The following is a 17,065-nucleotide window of genomic DNA, read 5'->3' on the forward strand; positions in this document are numbered from 1 at the left end:
GAAAAGTAGATGGTTATGTTAAAGAAACAAAATACATATGCAGGAAAAAAAAAACCAACCCAAACCCAACAGACTAAGTTGCCAGCACCTAAACAAACAAGAGACAGTACCCAGTTGAACAAAGTTGCTCTGATTCATTTAAATGTAACAGATCCACAAATTTTTGATATGGCTTTGTTAAGTCTTACCTACACACTGCATTAATATCTTCAGGTCTTCAAAAACACTGTGTTGGTCTCAATATCTTCTTCAGACTAAGGAGTTTAAAAACCCTTAAGTTCCAATTCATTACGTCCTTTCTTAGAGTGATTACAACTACAGCACTGCTAGTCAGGTTAGCCTACCCACATTTATTCTCTATGCTAACAACATAAGGCCACATCAAGACAGAGCTTCAGTAAGAAGGACTTGCAATTTGTTCACCACCCTTGTTATTCTTACCTCAAAGTTTTTCGTGTTTATTTTGACCTAAGTATTAGCTCTGTTCAGGGTTAAGCCAATCTCAGTATTTAGAAATCAGAGTAAAACCATTCTTGAGTACGTAGCTGAAGCACAGCTTCTGGGCTCTCCCGAAGAAAACAAACTCTTTACATAAGTGCTTCAGAAGTACTGTTGGGCCCCAAATAGTTCTTCTGTGTCAAGAATATCATCTCATCTTCCAACCTCTACAAAAATTCAAAATGTAGCAAGTACTGCTCTTCCAATACTCCTGAGACTCAATGATCACCTTTTTTATGAAATCAGTGTCCCAGTTATGAACAGATACCTGAAATTCCAAATAACTTAATACTTCCACAGAAACACAGGAATTCAAGCAAGCAGAAACCACCAGAAAAACCATTTTATTGCAACAATGTCCCCATCAAGTGAGATGGCAAAAATTAAGTTTTATTACATTTTGCATTTCTACCTTTTTATGTAAATATAAATTCAAGAGTGTAAAATAAATCCACATATAAAAACACAGAAGAAACATTCTCTTTCAGTGAATGCAAAAAGACTTACATACTGAATAATCATGACAAATCATCCGTTGTCCATTTTTCCAAGTACACAGGAGTGAAAGAACGCAGAAGTTTATTCTCCAAAAGCATCCTGTATAGAGTCCTTAAAGTATATAAGTGATATTCAATAATCTCAAATTCTTGAGTTTATCGATGTATATTCCAAGAAAAGGAGAGAGAAAAACCATCTCAAACTTCAGATGATTTAAACTCCATCTACAATAACCTACTTAAAAGAAGATTATGCTCAATTCTTATAGCTGAAGCATCACAACTACTTTATTAGTATGATTATTTTGGAAAATTATCTCTTAGTAGTTCTTCCTGCCTTTAGAATGAAATCAGTATTTATTTCAAATAGCATTGTTTACTTATACTGTAAATATATTGCGGAAAATAACTCCACATGCTGGTACAACAGGCCTTCATGAAGTTCCATTTAAAGTTTACTATCATGTACCTTAAAAAAAAAAAACAGGGACTGCAGCATGAAATGCACAATGAAGGGTCACTGTCATAGGGTTATGCATCTTCTTTCTCAGCTTATAGATCTGAAAGTCAATACTGAACTGTTAGTTCAAATTAATATTGGCTGGTTGTAAATACTTGGACTAGGAACTTTACTGTTTAGAAAAATTGGTTATATTGTCTGTTATTTCACACACAAAAAAATTATCAGTATTAAAAATGTATTGTGCAGGATATTTCTTCATAAGGAATGTTTTTCACTGGGTCCAGGCAGATTGTTCCAATGACTGTGGCTTTTAAATGCACATCATGTCAAGTTCTTAATAAACAGTGTTTTGCCTCATGGTTACATTACAACAAAGAATTATGAAATTAAGATGTTAAGAACATACAAAGTTAAAAAAATCAGAACTGCAAATAACTTCACAACTAGAAGAGGAAAAATTGTAATAAAACAATTTAAATCAGCACTATTGTGGATCCCCACAGCTGCACTGCTACTCATAGGTTTCCAAAAGATGCATAAGATTTTATGAATAGTTTTGTGCTAAGAGCCATGCTCAGAAACAAAATATAGGCTAGCACAAGTCTACCTTCTTGGAGATGCATGTTAAGTATAAAACCTACTTACTAAAGTGCACTTGCCAAACAAATTCTAACTTTTACTATAATAACTATTTCAATAAGCAATACAAACTAAATTTTGTTGAAGTTCTACCTCTACTTAAAAGCAGTAAATACAGATGACAAATCTAAAGTACAATCTTGTATTACAAAACATTATGTATCAATGTCATGAGCTGCAGAAATAAACAAAAAGTACTGTCCTAAACATCTCACAAGTGAGGAAGTGGCTCTAGTTAGAAATACTGAAAGCATACAATGGAGTTAAGTGTAAGCAGAGCTGAAGTAAGCATTGCCTTCCTTTTCATTCAATATGATGTTTCTTTAAGGCTCTGAGATAAGCTGTTACTTTTCTCAAGATCTTTTGGCAAAAGATAAATGCAGAAGTAGTAGGGTCACCTGACGTTTCAGAACTTGCACTTTCATATTTCATTAAAGCCAGCTAATTCAGTGTCTGTGTACATTTATTGCACTTGTGTTGTTGGAATACATTTATACCAACATAGTAATAATGATTGCAACAAAGCCATAGTAAAATTAACTTTTTAAAGGGTCTGGTACTGACATTAGAGGATAAGTGTCTGCATGTTTAAAATGTTCCCCTAATAATAAATACAGACAAACTGCTCAAGTCAGATGCATGTGTTTAACAATTATTTAGCAGATATAAAATTTCACTCATCCTTTTATCAATACAGATCTGTTAGGGATCAAAAAGACATACCATGCAAAATATTGGTAGTGCTGCATAATGGAATATATATTTCTATCAGAGTTAAAACAGCATTTTCAAAATTTAAAGAAAAATAGATTTTTAAAAAGGGATTTTACTGTTGAATGCAAGTCTTCCTTGTAGCAAAGATAAAGATAAGTTATGATTTATCGCTGTACTTCAGTCTTGATGAAAGACTAATAATAATTTGTCCACCTATTTCTTAATAAATGCTACATTTTCAAGAATAAAGGAACTATCAGTAGGCATTACTTCTACTTAAAACAAGTTACTTCTCTCTGTAATAGGTCAAGTAGGCTTTTAAAGATTCAGGTAACGGTAGACTCATAATTTTCTCTCTCAACAGATTTCGAGGAGGCTCTTCGGGCTTCAAGGCCTCACTGTGATCTTTATCCTCCTCCTCTTTGTTATCATCTTCCATTCTTTCATCTTCTTCACTATCTAGAGGCTGAGGAATGAGCTGATTACCAACAAACACGTAGGTGTTAATCCTGCGTCTACGACATCGCCTGCGTTTTCGTTTAGGGGGAGCCTTCTGAGCAATGCCTTTAGCTTTCATCTCCTCATTTATGAAGTTTCTAAGGGTGCGTCTGATATATATTCGAGCTAGGTCCTGAAGATTCCTAACAGCACATGGAGCTAAAAGGAAAGAGAAAGAGAGTTATACTCATCAAGCACCATTTCCCTCTAACAAAAAAATCTCACCGTCTTGCAACTAATGTGTGTTTAAGAACAAATAAAATTTTAGTAAATGATGCAATATACAAATGAATGAGTAGACTGAAGGTTCCTGACAAACCCTGTAGCATATTCCCTACTGAAAAACCATCTCTTACTCCAGACATACTCCAATTTGGACTGAAGATGGCTTCTGGAATATGATAACTCTTTTAGAGAAAACACACAGTCCAAGCTATTAAGAGATCTTTTGACAAGAGAACAAGAAAACATGAACTACTTAAAAATTGATTTTAGACAGCACACTTCAAATATGGCGTGTCTTGGGACCTACTGCTCCTACCACCTCCTGCTGCTGGGAATGTTTCCCCCACTTTGCCATACTGGTTTAGACAAGTGCTTTTCTTCCTTCTCTCTTCTATACAAAATACTTCTTCCTACTAAACCCAAATGATCACTATGTCAAGATCATAGGTGACCAAATAAGTCACCCTTATCTTTGTAGCAGAAAAGGCATCAAAATTTATGAACAAAAAAAGTAACAAAGAGTCAAAAGCCTCATATTTTGCAATGGTAAGTAGATGATGGATTAAGTATTTCTGGGCTATTGGATAACATATCCAGTATGACCTGTTGCCAAGTAATTCCAAGGCAAACAAAACAATAAGAGGTACAGAACTGGCTGAATGACCAGGCCCAGAGCATGGTGGTAGATGAAATCACAACCAGCTGGCAACCAGTTACAAGTGATGTTCCCTAGCGGTCAGTACTTGGGCATGTTGTGTTCAGTATCTTTATTGATGACCTGGATGAGGGCATTGAGTGCACCCTCAGTAAGTCTGCAGATGACACCAAGCTGGGAGGAGGGATCTGCCTGGGGATACCAAGGCCCCACACAGAGGGAATTCGACAGGCTGCACAGTTGGGCTGGGGCCAGTGGGATGTTGAATAAGACCAAGTGCCAGGTCCTGTACTTTGGCCACGACAACCCCAGGCAACCCTACAGGCTAGGGGCAGAGTGACTGAAAGACAATGTAGAGGAAACAGACCTTGGGGTATTGGTTGATGCTCAGCTGAACACAAACCAGCAGTGTGCCCAGGTGGCCAAGAAGGCCAATGGCATCCTGGCTTGTATCAGAAATAGTATTGCCAGTAGGAGCAAGGAAGTGATCATCGCTCTGTACTCAGCCCTGGTGAGGCTGCACCTTGAGTACTGTGTTTAGTTCTGGGCCCTTCACTACAAGAAAGACATGGAGGCCGTGGAGCATGTTCAGAGGAACAGCAGTGAAGATGGGAAGGGCTCTGGAGCACAAGCCTTATGAGGAGCAGCTGAGGGTGTTGGGATTGTTCAGTCTGGAGGAGAGGAGGCTTATGGGTAGCCTCAAGTTGCTCCAGGAGAGATTCATGATAGATGTTAGGAAATACTTTTCTGAGTGGTCAGGTGCTGGAACAGGCTGCTCAGGAAGGAGGTAGATTCTCCATCTCTGGAGGTGTTTGTGCAATATTTACATGTTGTATGGAGGGACATGGTTTAGTGGGAAATATTGGTGATCCTATGATTCTACATCAGCCAAACCTGCTGCTTGTTCAACTTTCTCATTTTTGTTCCTACATAAAATAGAATAAAATTTATGGATACTACTGCAAAGGAGAATTTAATGAAGAAACAAATTTTATAAACACTGCCAATACAGATCCAATTTAATGTTTTTAAACTAATTTCAAACTAAATATTTTTTTCCATACACTGACTTAAACTCCATAGTAGTTATTAAAATTTGAGACCAAAAAATGCTCAATACTGGCAATACTGATTGTAGTTGTAGCCAACAGTAAAAAGACAACATGAGCAGAGGAAAGAAGCATTACCTTGCTGATTTCATTTCACAGGGCAACTTCAATTTCCTAATGCATACGAGCGGCAAGGTAGTAGCATATTTGTATGTTATTTCCTTCTTCCTCTAACTAAACAGTCATTTTAAGAGTATTCTATTAAGCTACTTACAAGAAACACCTTTACTGTACTGCAGATCACTTCTAAATGCTACTGATCTATACTGTTTTCATCTGTAATATGAGAATGGTAATAGAGAACTCTAAAATTCTCAAGATGATCTTTTACAAGATCACATGGGACAAAGTCCACAAGTTCATGGGACCCAATGAGATCCATCTACGGGTTCTGACAAAACTGGCAGAAGAAGTTGCCATTCATCACATTTGAAAGGTCATGACAGTCTGGTGAAGACCCCACTGACTGAAAAATGGGAAACAACCCCCATTTTCATGAAGGGAAAAAAAGAATAAGATCCAGGGAACTACAGGCCAGTTAAGTCTCACCTCTGAGCCTGTCAAGACCATGGCATAGATCCTCCTCAAAGCCCTACTAAAGCACATGAAAAAAAGACAAAGTGATGGTTGGTAACCAACAGGACTTTACCAAGGGCAAGTCAAACCTGATAAGCTTGGTGGCCTTTTACGATGGAGTCACAGCATCATTGGACAAAGGAAGAGCAACTGACATCATCTACCTATGCTTGTGCAAAGCATTTGACACTGTCCTGCATGACATCCTGGTTGCCAAATTGGAGAAAAACAGATTTGAAGGAGGGACCACTCACTGGATAAGGGAATTGGCTAGATGGTTGCACTCAAGAGAGTTCTGGTCAATGGCTCAATGTCCAAGTGGAGACCGGTGACTAGTGGCATTCCTCAAGGATTGGTTTTGGGACTGGTGTTATTTAACATCTCTGTAGGCAACACAGACAGTAGAATCACATGCACCCTCACAAGTTTGCAGACAATACCAAACTGCATGCTGCAGCTGACAGGCTAGAGAGAAGAGATGGTTCCTCAGCAGGCTTGAGAGGTGGGTCCATGCCAATCTCATGAGTTCAACAAGGCTAAGTGCAAGGTCCTGCACCTGGGTTGGGGCAATCTCAAACACAGATAAGGCTAGACAGAGAATGGCTTGAGAGCAGCCCTGAGGAGAAGGGATGTGGGAGTGTCAACTGATTAAAGATTCAACATGAGCTGGCAATGTGCACTTGCAGCCCAGAAGGCCAACTGTATCCTGCACTGCATCAAGAGAAGTGTGATCAGCACATCGAGGAAGATGATTCTGCCCCTCTATTCTGCTTTCAAGAGACCCCACCTGGAGTACTGCATCCAGTTCTGAAGCTGCCAACACAAGAAGGACATGAAGTTGTTGGAGCAGGTCCAGAGGAGGGCCACAAAGATGATCAGAGGGCTAGAGCACCTCCTCTTCAAGGAGGGGCTGAGAGAGCTAAGGTTCTTCAGTCTAGACAAGAGAAGGCTCCGTGGAGACCTTACAGCAGCCTTCTAGTACCTGAAGGGGGCATGTGGCAATAGAAGGGGAAATGGTTTTAAACTGGAATAGGATAGATTTATAGCAGCACTTCACTGTAAGGGTAGTGAGACAGTGGAACAGGTCGCCCAGAGAGGCTGTGGATGCACCCTCCCTAGAAGCATTGAAGGCCAGGTTGGATGGGACTTTGAGCAACCTGGTCTAGAGGGAGGTGTCCCTTGCCTATAGCAGAGGGATTGAAACAGCCATCTCAAAGATACCTTCCAACCCAAACCAGTCTATGATTTTTAGTACAGAAACATTCTTTGCAAGTTCACATATACCCTCAAAATTAATAGCCACATCAGTAGTTACAAGCGATGCAACCTGATATAGCATCCTAGACTACTGAATGGCTTATATCTGTTTTGCATTTAAAACTGTGCATAGAAGCGAGAGGCATGTAAATAGTACAGAATTAGCCCACATAGGTCTTACATTAACAGACCAAAGCAGGAGAAAACTCATTGTCAAGTTTCTCTGCTTGGATTTATTTAAATCCCTGGGTGCCACTGAAGCCCTATGTAATACTGCTCCTTGCTCTGTAGCAGAAATTTTCATCTCTATACCTTTCCCAGCATTTTTTTTTCCTCACCATGCTATCATCCTAACTCAGCAACAGCTGTGCTTTCAGAGACTAAGTGCCTTTCCTAGTCTAACTGAAAAGTTTCATGACTAGAAAGCCCTATCAGTGACTGCTAAAGACAGTGAGAATCACCTTATCAGCTTCAGACATAAGGGTAACTCAGCTATAAACATTCTGCAGTACCACAGCTGCAGTGTAAACTAGTTCCTTCCAGTTCCAGAGAGGAGAGAGAAGAAGAATTTTTTTTTCCCCTCTGTGAGACTGTCTGAACATTAGTACTTTTGATAAACCTAGTATTAGCTCAGTGTGTTACATGCATCTCATTAGAAAAGAAGCCAAATCCAAAAGTAAAAGGAGTCCAGAAAAGTAAGCTGGAAACAATGCACCATTTTAATCTGAGATGTTGATTGTGTAGCAATACAGTATAGCCAGTAGCACAAACTATCAGTGAGCTGCCACTATGTGAAGTTCTATGTTCCTACTCTGTCACACATATGTAAAGGATAGCCTCTCCACATCTAGGGTAACACCAGCAAGCACTATTAGAAACCACCAAACCAAAGGGAGTCAAGTACAAGTGACACTTACGCAGTCCCACAGTATCATGTTTGCCATTGTCATTTCTGTTTGGTTGCACTAGTGGGGCAAATGAAACAGCAAGGATATTTTTACTTTCCCACGTGTTCTGTCCCGTCCTCAAGATTTGCGTTAGCTGCATAAGAACAACAACAACAACAAGAACAAAACATCAGTGGTTACAGTTTTGTCATACTCAATGCTCTTCAGACTGGTGTTCAAACAGGGAAATTTTGATTTGCTTCACAGTTAATTTTTAAGAGGCTGTTCTCTAAATAGCCAGTACTTCCACATTTCCAGAAATATTTTTCTGTCACTAGAGTACTGAAGAAGGTTCTTCTGCAGTGGACAGAGGTGCAACTGGAAAATAAAGTCCTGAGTTAAATTTTGTGCTTCACCCCTCCAATTTTCCCAAAGGATCTCAAAATGCTTAGCTTGGAAGCAACTTTTAACATTCAACCTCCTGAATGAATAAGACTAACTCAAAAATTTAATCTAGCAACTCAATTTTTTTTCTGATAGTTACAAAAAAAAAATCTCCTAAGATGGAGATTCTACAACCTCTCCAGACAAATTCCTGGAGCATTTAACTCATTACGCAGTATTCAACTCATTATGAAAAACCATTTTCCCTCTAACAAGGCAGAATACTCTTTTGCTACAAATCTGCAACATTTTTCTTTCAATTTCCTGTACATCTGCAAAAATTGACTCCTGCCTACCATGTTAATGCCCCAGGAACAAGACAGTAAGATGTTCTGTAGCTGAGTGTTTTCTTTGGTTGGTTTTGTTAGGGTTTTTTTCCCTGTGTTTTTTTTTTTTCCTTCCTTTCCAGGTTAGAGGAATCCAGATCTTTTAGCCTCTCCTTATGTTATGTTTTAACAGTTTCTAATGCCCTAACCACCTGTAAATAAGACAGATCTAATGGCAGTTTTAATTTCGCTTTCAAATCTAGACTACCTGAAATGAATGCAATCAATCTCAACTGATGGTATCTTAGTCCAATAAATACTTTCTCTAGTATTTATATAACTTAATGACACAGACCACATTTAAATCACTTGGATATTCTGAGAAAGTAAACATATAGTGACAGTTATTTTTGGAAGGTAACTAGCAAGCTTACCACCAAATAATTTAGTAATTATCTACATAAAAGAGGACATCTATGTAAGTCACAGTTTTTTGTTCCCTGGTTCCCTATTAGGGCAACGGGGAGAATAATACTTACCTTTGTAAAGCCTTTTGAGATCTAAGGATGAAAAGTGATAACAGTGTGAAGTATTATTAAAATAATACACCTGTCTGGAAAATGTCTAATCTAACACAAAAAAAAACACTGAAAATTGCTGGAAATAAGCCTTTTTTTTCTCCACTCTTTCATCTCTCTTACCATAACTACAAACATAAAATCAATTCTCCTGTTTCAGAGAGTGTTTTATGTTGTGTTCAAGTATTAAATGAATATGTGTCGCGAGGATTTCAAGGCAGTACTAGGTCTAGTATGTTATATTTAAAATACTTAAGAATGGAGTTCTAGCTTCACTGAAGACAAAACAGTTTTTCTTTCTTCAGATAAACAGGATATTAACACTTTCCCCACCATTTAAAGAAAAACAATTTCAACAGTGCATTGCAAAAACACCTGCTGAATTGCAGTATTACACTGAGTAAAGACAACAACAGTTAACGTTCAACTTAGTCAACCATACATGTTAAAACATTTCTTAAGTTATGTATTTCTCATATACTATATAATAGCAAGGGGAAATTGTCATTAAGTCACCTGATCTTCTATAGGCATTACTAAAATGCCTCCGACTTTCAATAAAATTTTCATGTAGTTTTCATGGTCTTTCTGGACTCCAGCTCCACAGTAAATCCGGTCATACTGATGACTGTCTGAGGCTATTTCCAAACAGTTACCAACCACAAAGGCAGGTTCACAGAACTCAAATCTAAGAAGAAAACAAAAAGAGGAGACATTTCAAAATAAAATCAGCTTTCTTGAGAAAAGCCAGTCCACTTAAAGACAAATATTTTTAACATTTTGCCTTATGTAAAGAAAAAAGATCAGCACAGATTTTAATGATCAGCATTAAACACAGCAATATTAAACAGAAAATGATCCTTCATTGAGCAGAAACAGTACAAATAACAATTCTTCAAAGGTCAGTGAGTGCATTGCATAAAAACAGGAAAGCCTGAAAAAAACACCAGGCTTCTTAACAGAAAGCAATCAGACTTGCACTGTTTCTCTGGACAAGGCATACAGTCAAGTCCCTCTAAAATAGACAGACGTTAATCAACACTTGCAGAATATTTAGGTTGCTGAATATTGTATAAATGTTGAAACAATCAGATTCCCAATACCTTCTCCCTCACTTTCAAAAGAGAAAGTAGGCTATTTTAAGAACCATTTTCCTCTACATCCCCCATTTTCTCTTTGAGAGCAATCCATTTTTCTCAAAAATAAAATTCAATGGGAAAATTTTGACCACACACAAAGCAAGGAAAAGCGATTAATTCTGAGAAACATCTGTTCTAATTTTCTTCAGCAAATGTAAGTTACATAACTGCTTTTAAGTGGACTTAAGTATAAAGTACAAGTATAAAGCAGAAGTTGCACAGACTAAGTTCTCCTGACACAGCATAAAATAGCAAAAGGTGCACACAGTAGAGCTTTATTGCCAAAGCTGCGTATGTTCTCCACTACAAAGTTATTTTCTGATATTTTTTCACATCTTTGCAGCAAGTCTCTGATTAAGATGTTCACGCCATCCTAATGTAATTTACATCTCTGTATTAAAAAACAATGAAAAACACACACCACTCCCCCCCACACACACCAGAAACAATCGGTTACTAAATTTCTTCTTCCCCACACACTTCAAGCAGCGATGTTACACAGTTGCTTATAGAAAGGATTTATGGTTTTCTTGGAAAAACTTTAAAACCTAACACTCTGTTGTTAGAGAAGTAGTTTGTGAGTGTCATCCAGCAGTACCAAATTTAATGCCTCTCAACTTCATCTCAGAAGGAATAACTTCTAAATACTTGTTGGAATGCACAGAGCCATTTTACGAGCTTTACAGCTTACACTCAAATTATTTTGGTTTGGCTTGCAGTAGGTAATCCCAGTACAACACCTGATAACATCCAAATAATCATCTCAATTACACTGAAGCTTGGCAGATCTCACTGTCTATAATGCTTAGCTGACTCTCCCATCTACACTACCATTCATAAATTAGTCTTCTATTAAGCTATGTTTTTGCTTGAAGCACTTTGTTTTCAAGATAGGGTGCATGACCTTGAAAATAATTCAATAGTTTCTTTGACTAGTCAAATATAGACCCCAGAATCCCTTACCGACTACTGCAACTGCCTAATGTGCTCAATGTGGCTGACAGACCATGCTGTTGTTTCCCCATCCAAGTCTGATGGAAGAAGTGAAAGCTACAATCAACACTGACAGATTAAAAAGAAAAAAAAAAAGGAAGGTGGCAGGCAGGGAATGCAGCCAACTGCAAACAAGCAAGCAGCAAAAATGAACTGTGGCTGTAGTAATTTCAAAAGAAAAGAAAAATATCTACAGATACATTAGGCAAGGTTAAATTCTCAGAAGAAAATGAAACCCAAAGCACTGATCACTTCTTCAGTGAAGTGATCTCTTAAGTGCATGGAGGATCATATTTTTCAACACTTAGCAAGAAGTCAAAGAGCTCAACGTATAGTTTTAATTTCAGGTTGTCTACAGCTGAAGTAAAGCATCATCACACTGATTTAACTTGAAAATTTATTCAAAGTACCTTCGTGGGCTTAAAAAGTACAATAAAAAGGAATGAGGGTGAGCATTAGGGCACTCCTCTGAAATGCCATTTTAGATAGCAATACAGTCACTGGTTCTAAATTATATACTAGAACAGAAGACAGACTGGTTGCATAACCTGACAACTTTCACAACATTGTTATTCAAAATGCTCCTCCAGAATCTTACTACCAGATATTCCCAAAATGCTTCTTCTGGAAGCAACCAATTACATCCTTTTGAAACAGAAACATAGAATTCACAAGAAACCAAAAGACAAGACAAAGAAACAAAATGTTTCCCGGATAAAATATATGCTGTATATAGAGACCTACAAATACAGTAAAAGCTGAAAATAATTTATCATCTAGCTCCACAGCTTGCAGTCAAAAGTACAAAAGAACGACATGGAAGAAGTTTGCCATTACACCTGTAGGGATCAGGCTATGCACTAGAGACTAAGTCTGCCTATTGCTGCATTAAACTATGGCTGGACTATGTTAATACAAATCTGTGGAGACATGAGGCTTATTACCAAGACAGTCACAGTGGTTAGGCCTACTACTTCAAGAATGACTTTCTTCACTCCAGTAGCTCCAGCTAGTTTAAAACCTATTTGTCAAAAGTAAGAGCTTCCTTAAAGACTGATTTCCCACAGCAGTCCTAACTAGAGTACATGCAATTCAGAAAGACATCTTTTAAGTTCTGGTCAGATGGAAAACAAGGCACTCAGCTCACTTCGAAGTGCAATAACACCTACAGTAGGTGTTGGCTGCCCATTTATATCATATAGTTCCAGAACTACCATACACATCTTCTTTCTACCTAGAAGGCTATATAAGGGTAGGAGTACATAGGAGGAAAAAATTTTAAGCTGTATCTAGTCGAAGTAACACTTGAGCTCAAAAGCCAGTGCCATTCATGCAAGCTGCCTGCAGAATTACCTGGTTTGTTTTATGATATGAACAGTGTCAAAATACAAGAAATAAAAATGCATATGGGGTTCATATTTAGATCATTATAGAATTCTCAAATTTAGTTAAGTTGTACATCAGAACTTAGTTCTTCCTCTGCACTCTAAGTAAACCTTCATCACTGAAGAAATGGAGACTCCTTCCTCACTCCCTGAATATTTGACTGTTATCACAAAATGATACATGCATCTCAGAATCGGGAACTGATAAACAAATGTACCATTTTGTGGTATCTATGTAATCTAGTAATTTGTAATTACCTTCCAAAAGACTAAAATATAATTTAGAGACTTTGTGTCACTGACATTCCCAAACCATCTCCAAGATGAGCAAGGTTAAGCTCTACTTCACTGAAGTATAAGCCTCCCCACCATCTGATGAGGGAATGATCTTAAAGTTTAACACAAGTTTTAGCAAATACAAGGGAACAACATCTACCAACAGCATAAGCAGCTTGTTAGTTCTGAAGTAAGAAAACAGCATCAATCACATTGTTTTACAATGGAACTTAATCTCAAATCCAAATTCCTTCAGTCCTATATGATACTACATTCAACGGGGTAATTTAAATACCATTACCTCCAGAATATGAGAACAGATCAGATATTCAACTTCCTTCTGTGTTACGCTGAGTTATTATAGTAATGACGTTGAAAAGGAATTCTTTAATGCCTTAACATGCAGTACTGGCAAACACATAAGCTACTAAAGCAAGGTGGGGTAATATTTCATTTAGTTACCAATTTGAAATGAAACTATGAAAACAACTTAAATGGCAAGTGTTGTTTACATTTTGTTGATCACTATTAAATAGTCAGGGTGGCCACGCAATTGTATCTGGAAAACATGATTTTTTTTTTTCCCCCCATAGATTAGAAGCCAAAAAAACCTGAGATTAAAGAACTAGAATAACCTATAGATGTTTGAATCACATCTGGTTCTTCAGTTGAATCCGGTATTTTGCTTACAAGAAAACAGCCAAAAGAATAGAAATTAAGAGTTTCTATTACAGACAACATAGCAACTGTGTTCCTCTGTATGAACGAACATCTGCTATAGGATAAAATTAATTTAATACAGAACTTGTTTAGCAGTAGACCAAGATAGTAAAGCAGTTTCAAGCACGTGAAGTGTGTTGACGTGATTCTATCCTTTCCTCCCTTGTATTTCTGTAACTTGTCCCTCAAGTACAGGTATTTCATGTCCATCCCCCCAGCACTAAAGTTTTATAAAATCAATATAGGCACAGCACTCTTCTTTCAGGTAAGTATCAAAAATTTCCTTTAAGATTTAAAGAGTGTTTTTGTCTTCACCACAGCACATTAAGAAAATAATTAAGGAATAGATTATTACTACATGCATTCTTTTAAGAATCTTCAGAGGTATCAACACAAAGAAACACTATTATTGGAATAAAATGAGCTTCCATTTAAAAAAACACATTTTTAGCAAAGAACTAAGATTGAAATTATTTGCTCTTGTATCCATATCCACCAATCTAGTATTCACATGGTAACAAAATATGTAAATCCTAGTATTCCTAGTAAGTCTTTTTCCAAGGTAATTCATTGGTAGCTCCTACCATATAATCCACCCAGCCAATCCAACTTACAATTACTTCCAGGTCTGAAGATGTACAGCATCCTTCAAGGGCTAACCTCTCCTGCCTATATAGCCTTCGTGAATGATCCTGACATGTCTTCAAGATCAAACTAGAGGTAAAGAGTTGTGTTTTAAGTAGCAGATGTACTTGATTCCTTAGAAAGGAACAAATTTAATAAAATTGGGCATAAAAATCACATACTTTGAATGAAAAACAACTTATAACATCTACAAATTTGTGTTTAAAGGGAACAGTGAAATGTGTTATAAGATGCATATAAAAAATACTGGGAAACTACTTGAACTGCTGACACCTATCTTTTGCTAAGAGAAGAAAACAGTTCTTACAGTCAGTATCTCTCCAGCTACATTTTACACTTCTCCTTAACCACTAAAATTCATACAAGGATACCACCTAATAATACACTGCTGACTATTTTGCTGCACTTCCATCTCAGCTTGGTGTTCAGTCCTTACAGAAAGAAAAACCCTTTCAGTATAAATTTAGACTGTTGGTTTGCCATCCACAATCATTTCCTTGTGTTCAATCTCCTCAAACCCATACAAAAGGGGACGAGTGTCATCAAGCCACTCCCCTCAAATAGTCCAGAAGGCTTTTGAATAAAAAAAATAAACAGTAACCCTCTCAACAGCTCCAAAAAGGGAAAAAAACCTATAATGCATGTTTTTATTACTTTATTATTTTTGGGAGAGGGGGCAAGGGGATCAAAATAAACAAACTTACAGCACAAAGGACTACTCTTCAGCTTTAATGAGAAGACTGCCAAGTTGTTACAGCAAGCTATTTGAATTATGCTGATACTACATTGGCACAATTTTTCCACAGAAAATTTGTCTTTTCATACATATTTGCCAACAGTAGGGAATCAACAAAAGAGCTCACAGGGTTAACTTTATAGCAACCTTCCCTTAAGTCCATTATTTTCAGCCGAAAGATACCTCAGGGCAGGTAAGGATCTTCTAAACTACTTTCACCATCACAAAAATCATCATTTTATTTTAAAACACACCTACAGAAACTGAAAAATAAGTATTTCCTGTGATTATCCTCAGAGAATGAAGAGCTGCAAATAATCTAGGAAGTTCCAACTCTCACTCATTTATATTAAAAATATAATACACTCAGGGGTTCTTCTATATAAAACAATTTCATAAATTACTAATCTTACTCAGAGTATACCTAAAGCCAGAAAGAAACTTTCAAGAAACTTCCAGATCATTTAATCCATTTCATTTTTTAAATGGACATAAGCCTTATATTCTTTGAAAACCATAGGTGAAGGTGAAACATGACTGTCTGTAATATTCCATGCCACAGCAATGCCCAACATTCACAGAACGGCTTGTTAGCATTTTTCACCTTTACTGCAGAAGTATTCTGGATCAAGTAAAAACCAGATTCAAAGTTGCTTCTTATATACTGCAGAGTAGAGGAATAAATTTTCCCATTTCTCAATAAATATTTCCCATATTCCTTCCTGGTGATCATCTTCATTTAGGATCCTATCACTAAGAATTGCATTAGGTAATAAAAGAATAATTTTACATAGTGTTAATTATTTCAATATTAAAAAATGGAACAACAGAAGTGCAGGAGAGCAAGCTTTTTCCTTTTTTTTTTTGTATTTTTCTATTGTATTTTTGTATTTTTTATTCTGCCTTGCTTATGCATTTATCAAAGCTCTTAACAAGTCTGGCTCATGTGTAAATGCATACTCATGGCTTACGAGCAGGCTTTCCTGAAAAGTTACACACGTTTTACTTACGGGGCCTTTCTACATGTGCTCTATGAACATTAAACAGAAACAAAAATATGTAAGAACTACTAGAACAAAGCAGCTGTTAATATCTACAGCAGCAACTTTTAAGTCCCTTACATACAATTCAAATAATGGTAATTTTATTAGGATTACAAAAACAGCCAGAAGTACTGCTGGCAAGATTTCTATGCAGTAATTTTTTTCCTGATCGTTTTTCTCATCCAGGTAATGCTCTAGGCCAGTGGGAAATGCACTCCAGCTTCACTTCTGTTTGTTATCTCAGTTTTTAGAATAAAATTGCTTTAGTGCTTCTATCGGGTGACTTCAGCTACCTTGCTTGTTTATAATTTCTAATAGTCATCAGCTTCACTGAAACATATCAAAAAACACAGCTCTTAGTTATAAGGACAGGTTTGAATGTTGGACCTTAATGCTTATGACTAACCTTACTCTCTCTTCTGCACTGGTTAATAAACTTAAACTTCATTATGTACTACAACTTGATGATAAAAGCAAAGTAGTACCCCGAAGGAATGAATATATATATATTTTAAATCGATTTCCCAGCAAACTTTAATAAACCTGCACTCCTAAAAAAAAAAGGAGGTGAAAAAATGTTTCATCACCTCAGTCTGTCATCAGGACCCTAGTAAATTCATGGATGAAAGTCTCAAAAACAGCTTATTGTTTCTGTAGACAGAAGTATTTGCTTTCTTTTTTTACTGAAGCAGAAAAGCTAGTTTTATAGATTTAAAATTGTCATATTGTATACTGACGGTTTTTGTGAAGCTACAAATTTGACTTGGGAGCAACAATGCATTGATGTTTTTCTCAACAACTTTAATGTAACAAATGCTCTAA

The 17,065-nt window shown here is 36.9% G+C and overlaps 1 protein-coding gene across 8 annotated transcripts in view; it reads right to left on the bottom strand.

The window, feature by feature from the left end:
- Positions 1-809: 809 nt before the first annotated feature.
- Positions 810-17,065, bottom strand: part of PCMTD1 (protein-L-isoaspartate (D-aspartate) O-methyltransferase domain containing 1) — a 43,614-nt gene continuing 27,358 nt past the window's right edge. For all 8 annotated transcript variants that reach the window (XM_015282593.4, NM_001031019.2, XM_046925301.1 and 5 more), the window contains 3 exons: positions 9,823-9,994; positions 8,049-8,172; positions 810-3,468 (listed from right to left, as the gene is read on the bottom strand). In XM_015282593.4, the coding sequence (XP_015138079.1) occupies positions 3,098-3,468; positions 8,049-8,172; positions 9,823-9,994 (667 nt within the window). In that variant the 3' untranslated portion in view covers positions 810-3,097. The remainder of the gene's footprint in view (positions 3,469-8,048; positions 8,173-9,822; positions 9,995-17,065) is intronic.

This window comes from Gallus gallus, chromosome 2, assembly GCF_016699485.2.
Source record: "Gallus gallus isolate bGalGal1 chromosome 2, bGalGal1.mat.broiler.GRCg7b, whole genome shotgun sequence".
Classification (NCBI taxonomy): domain Eukaryota; kingdom Metazoa; phylum Chordata; class Aves; order Galliformes; family Phasianidae; genus Gallus; species Gallus gallus.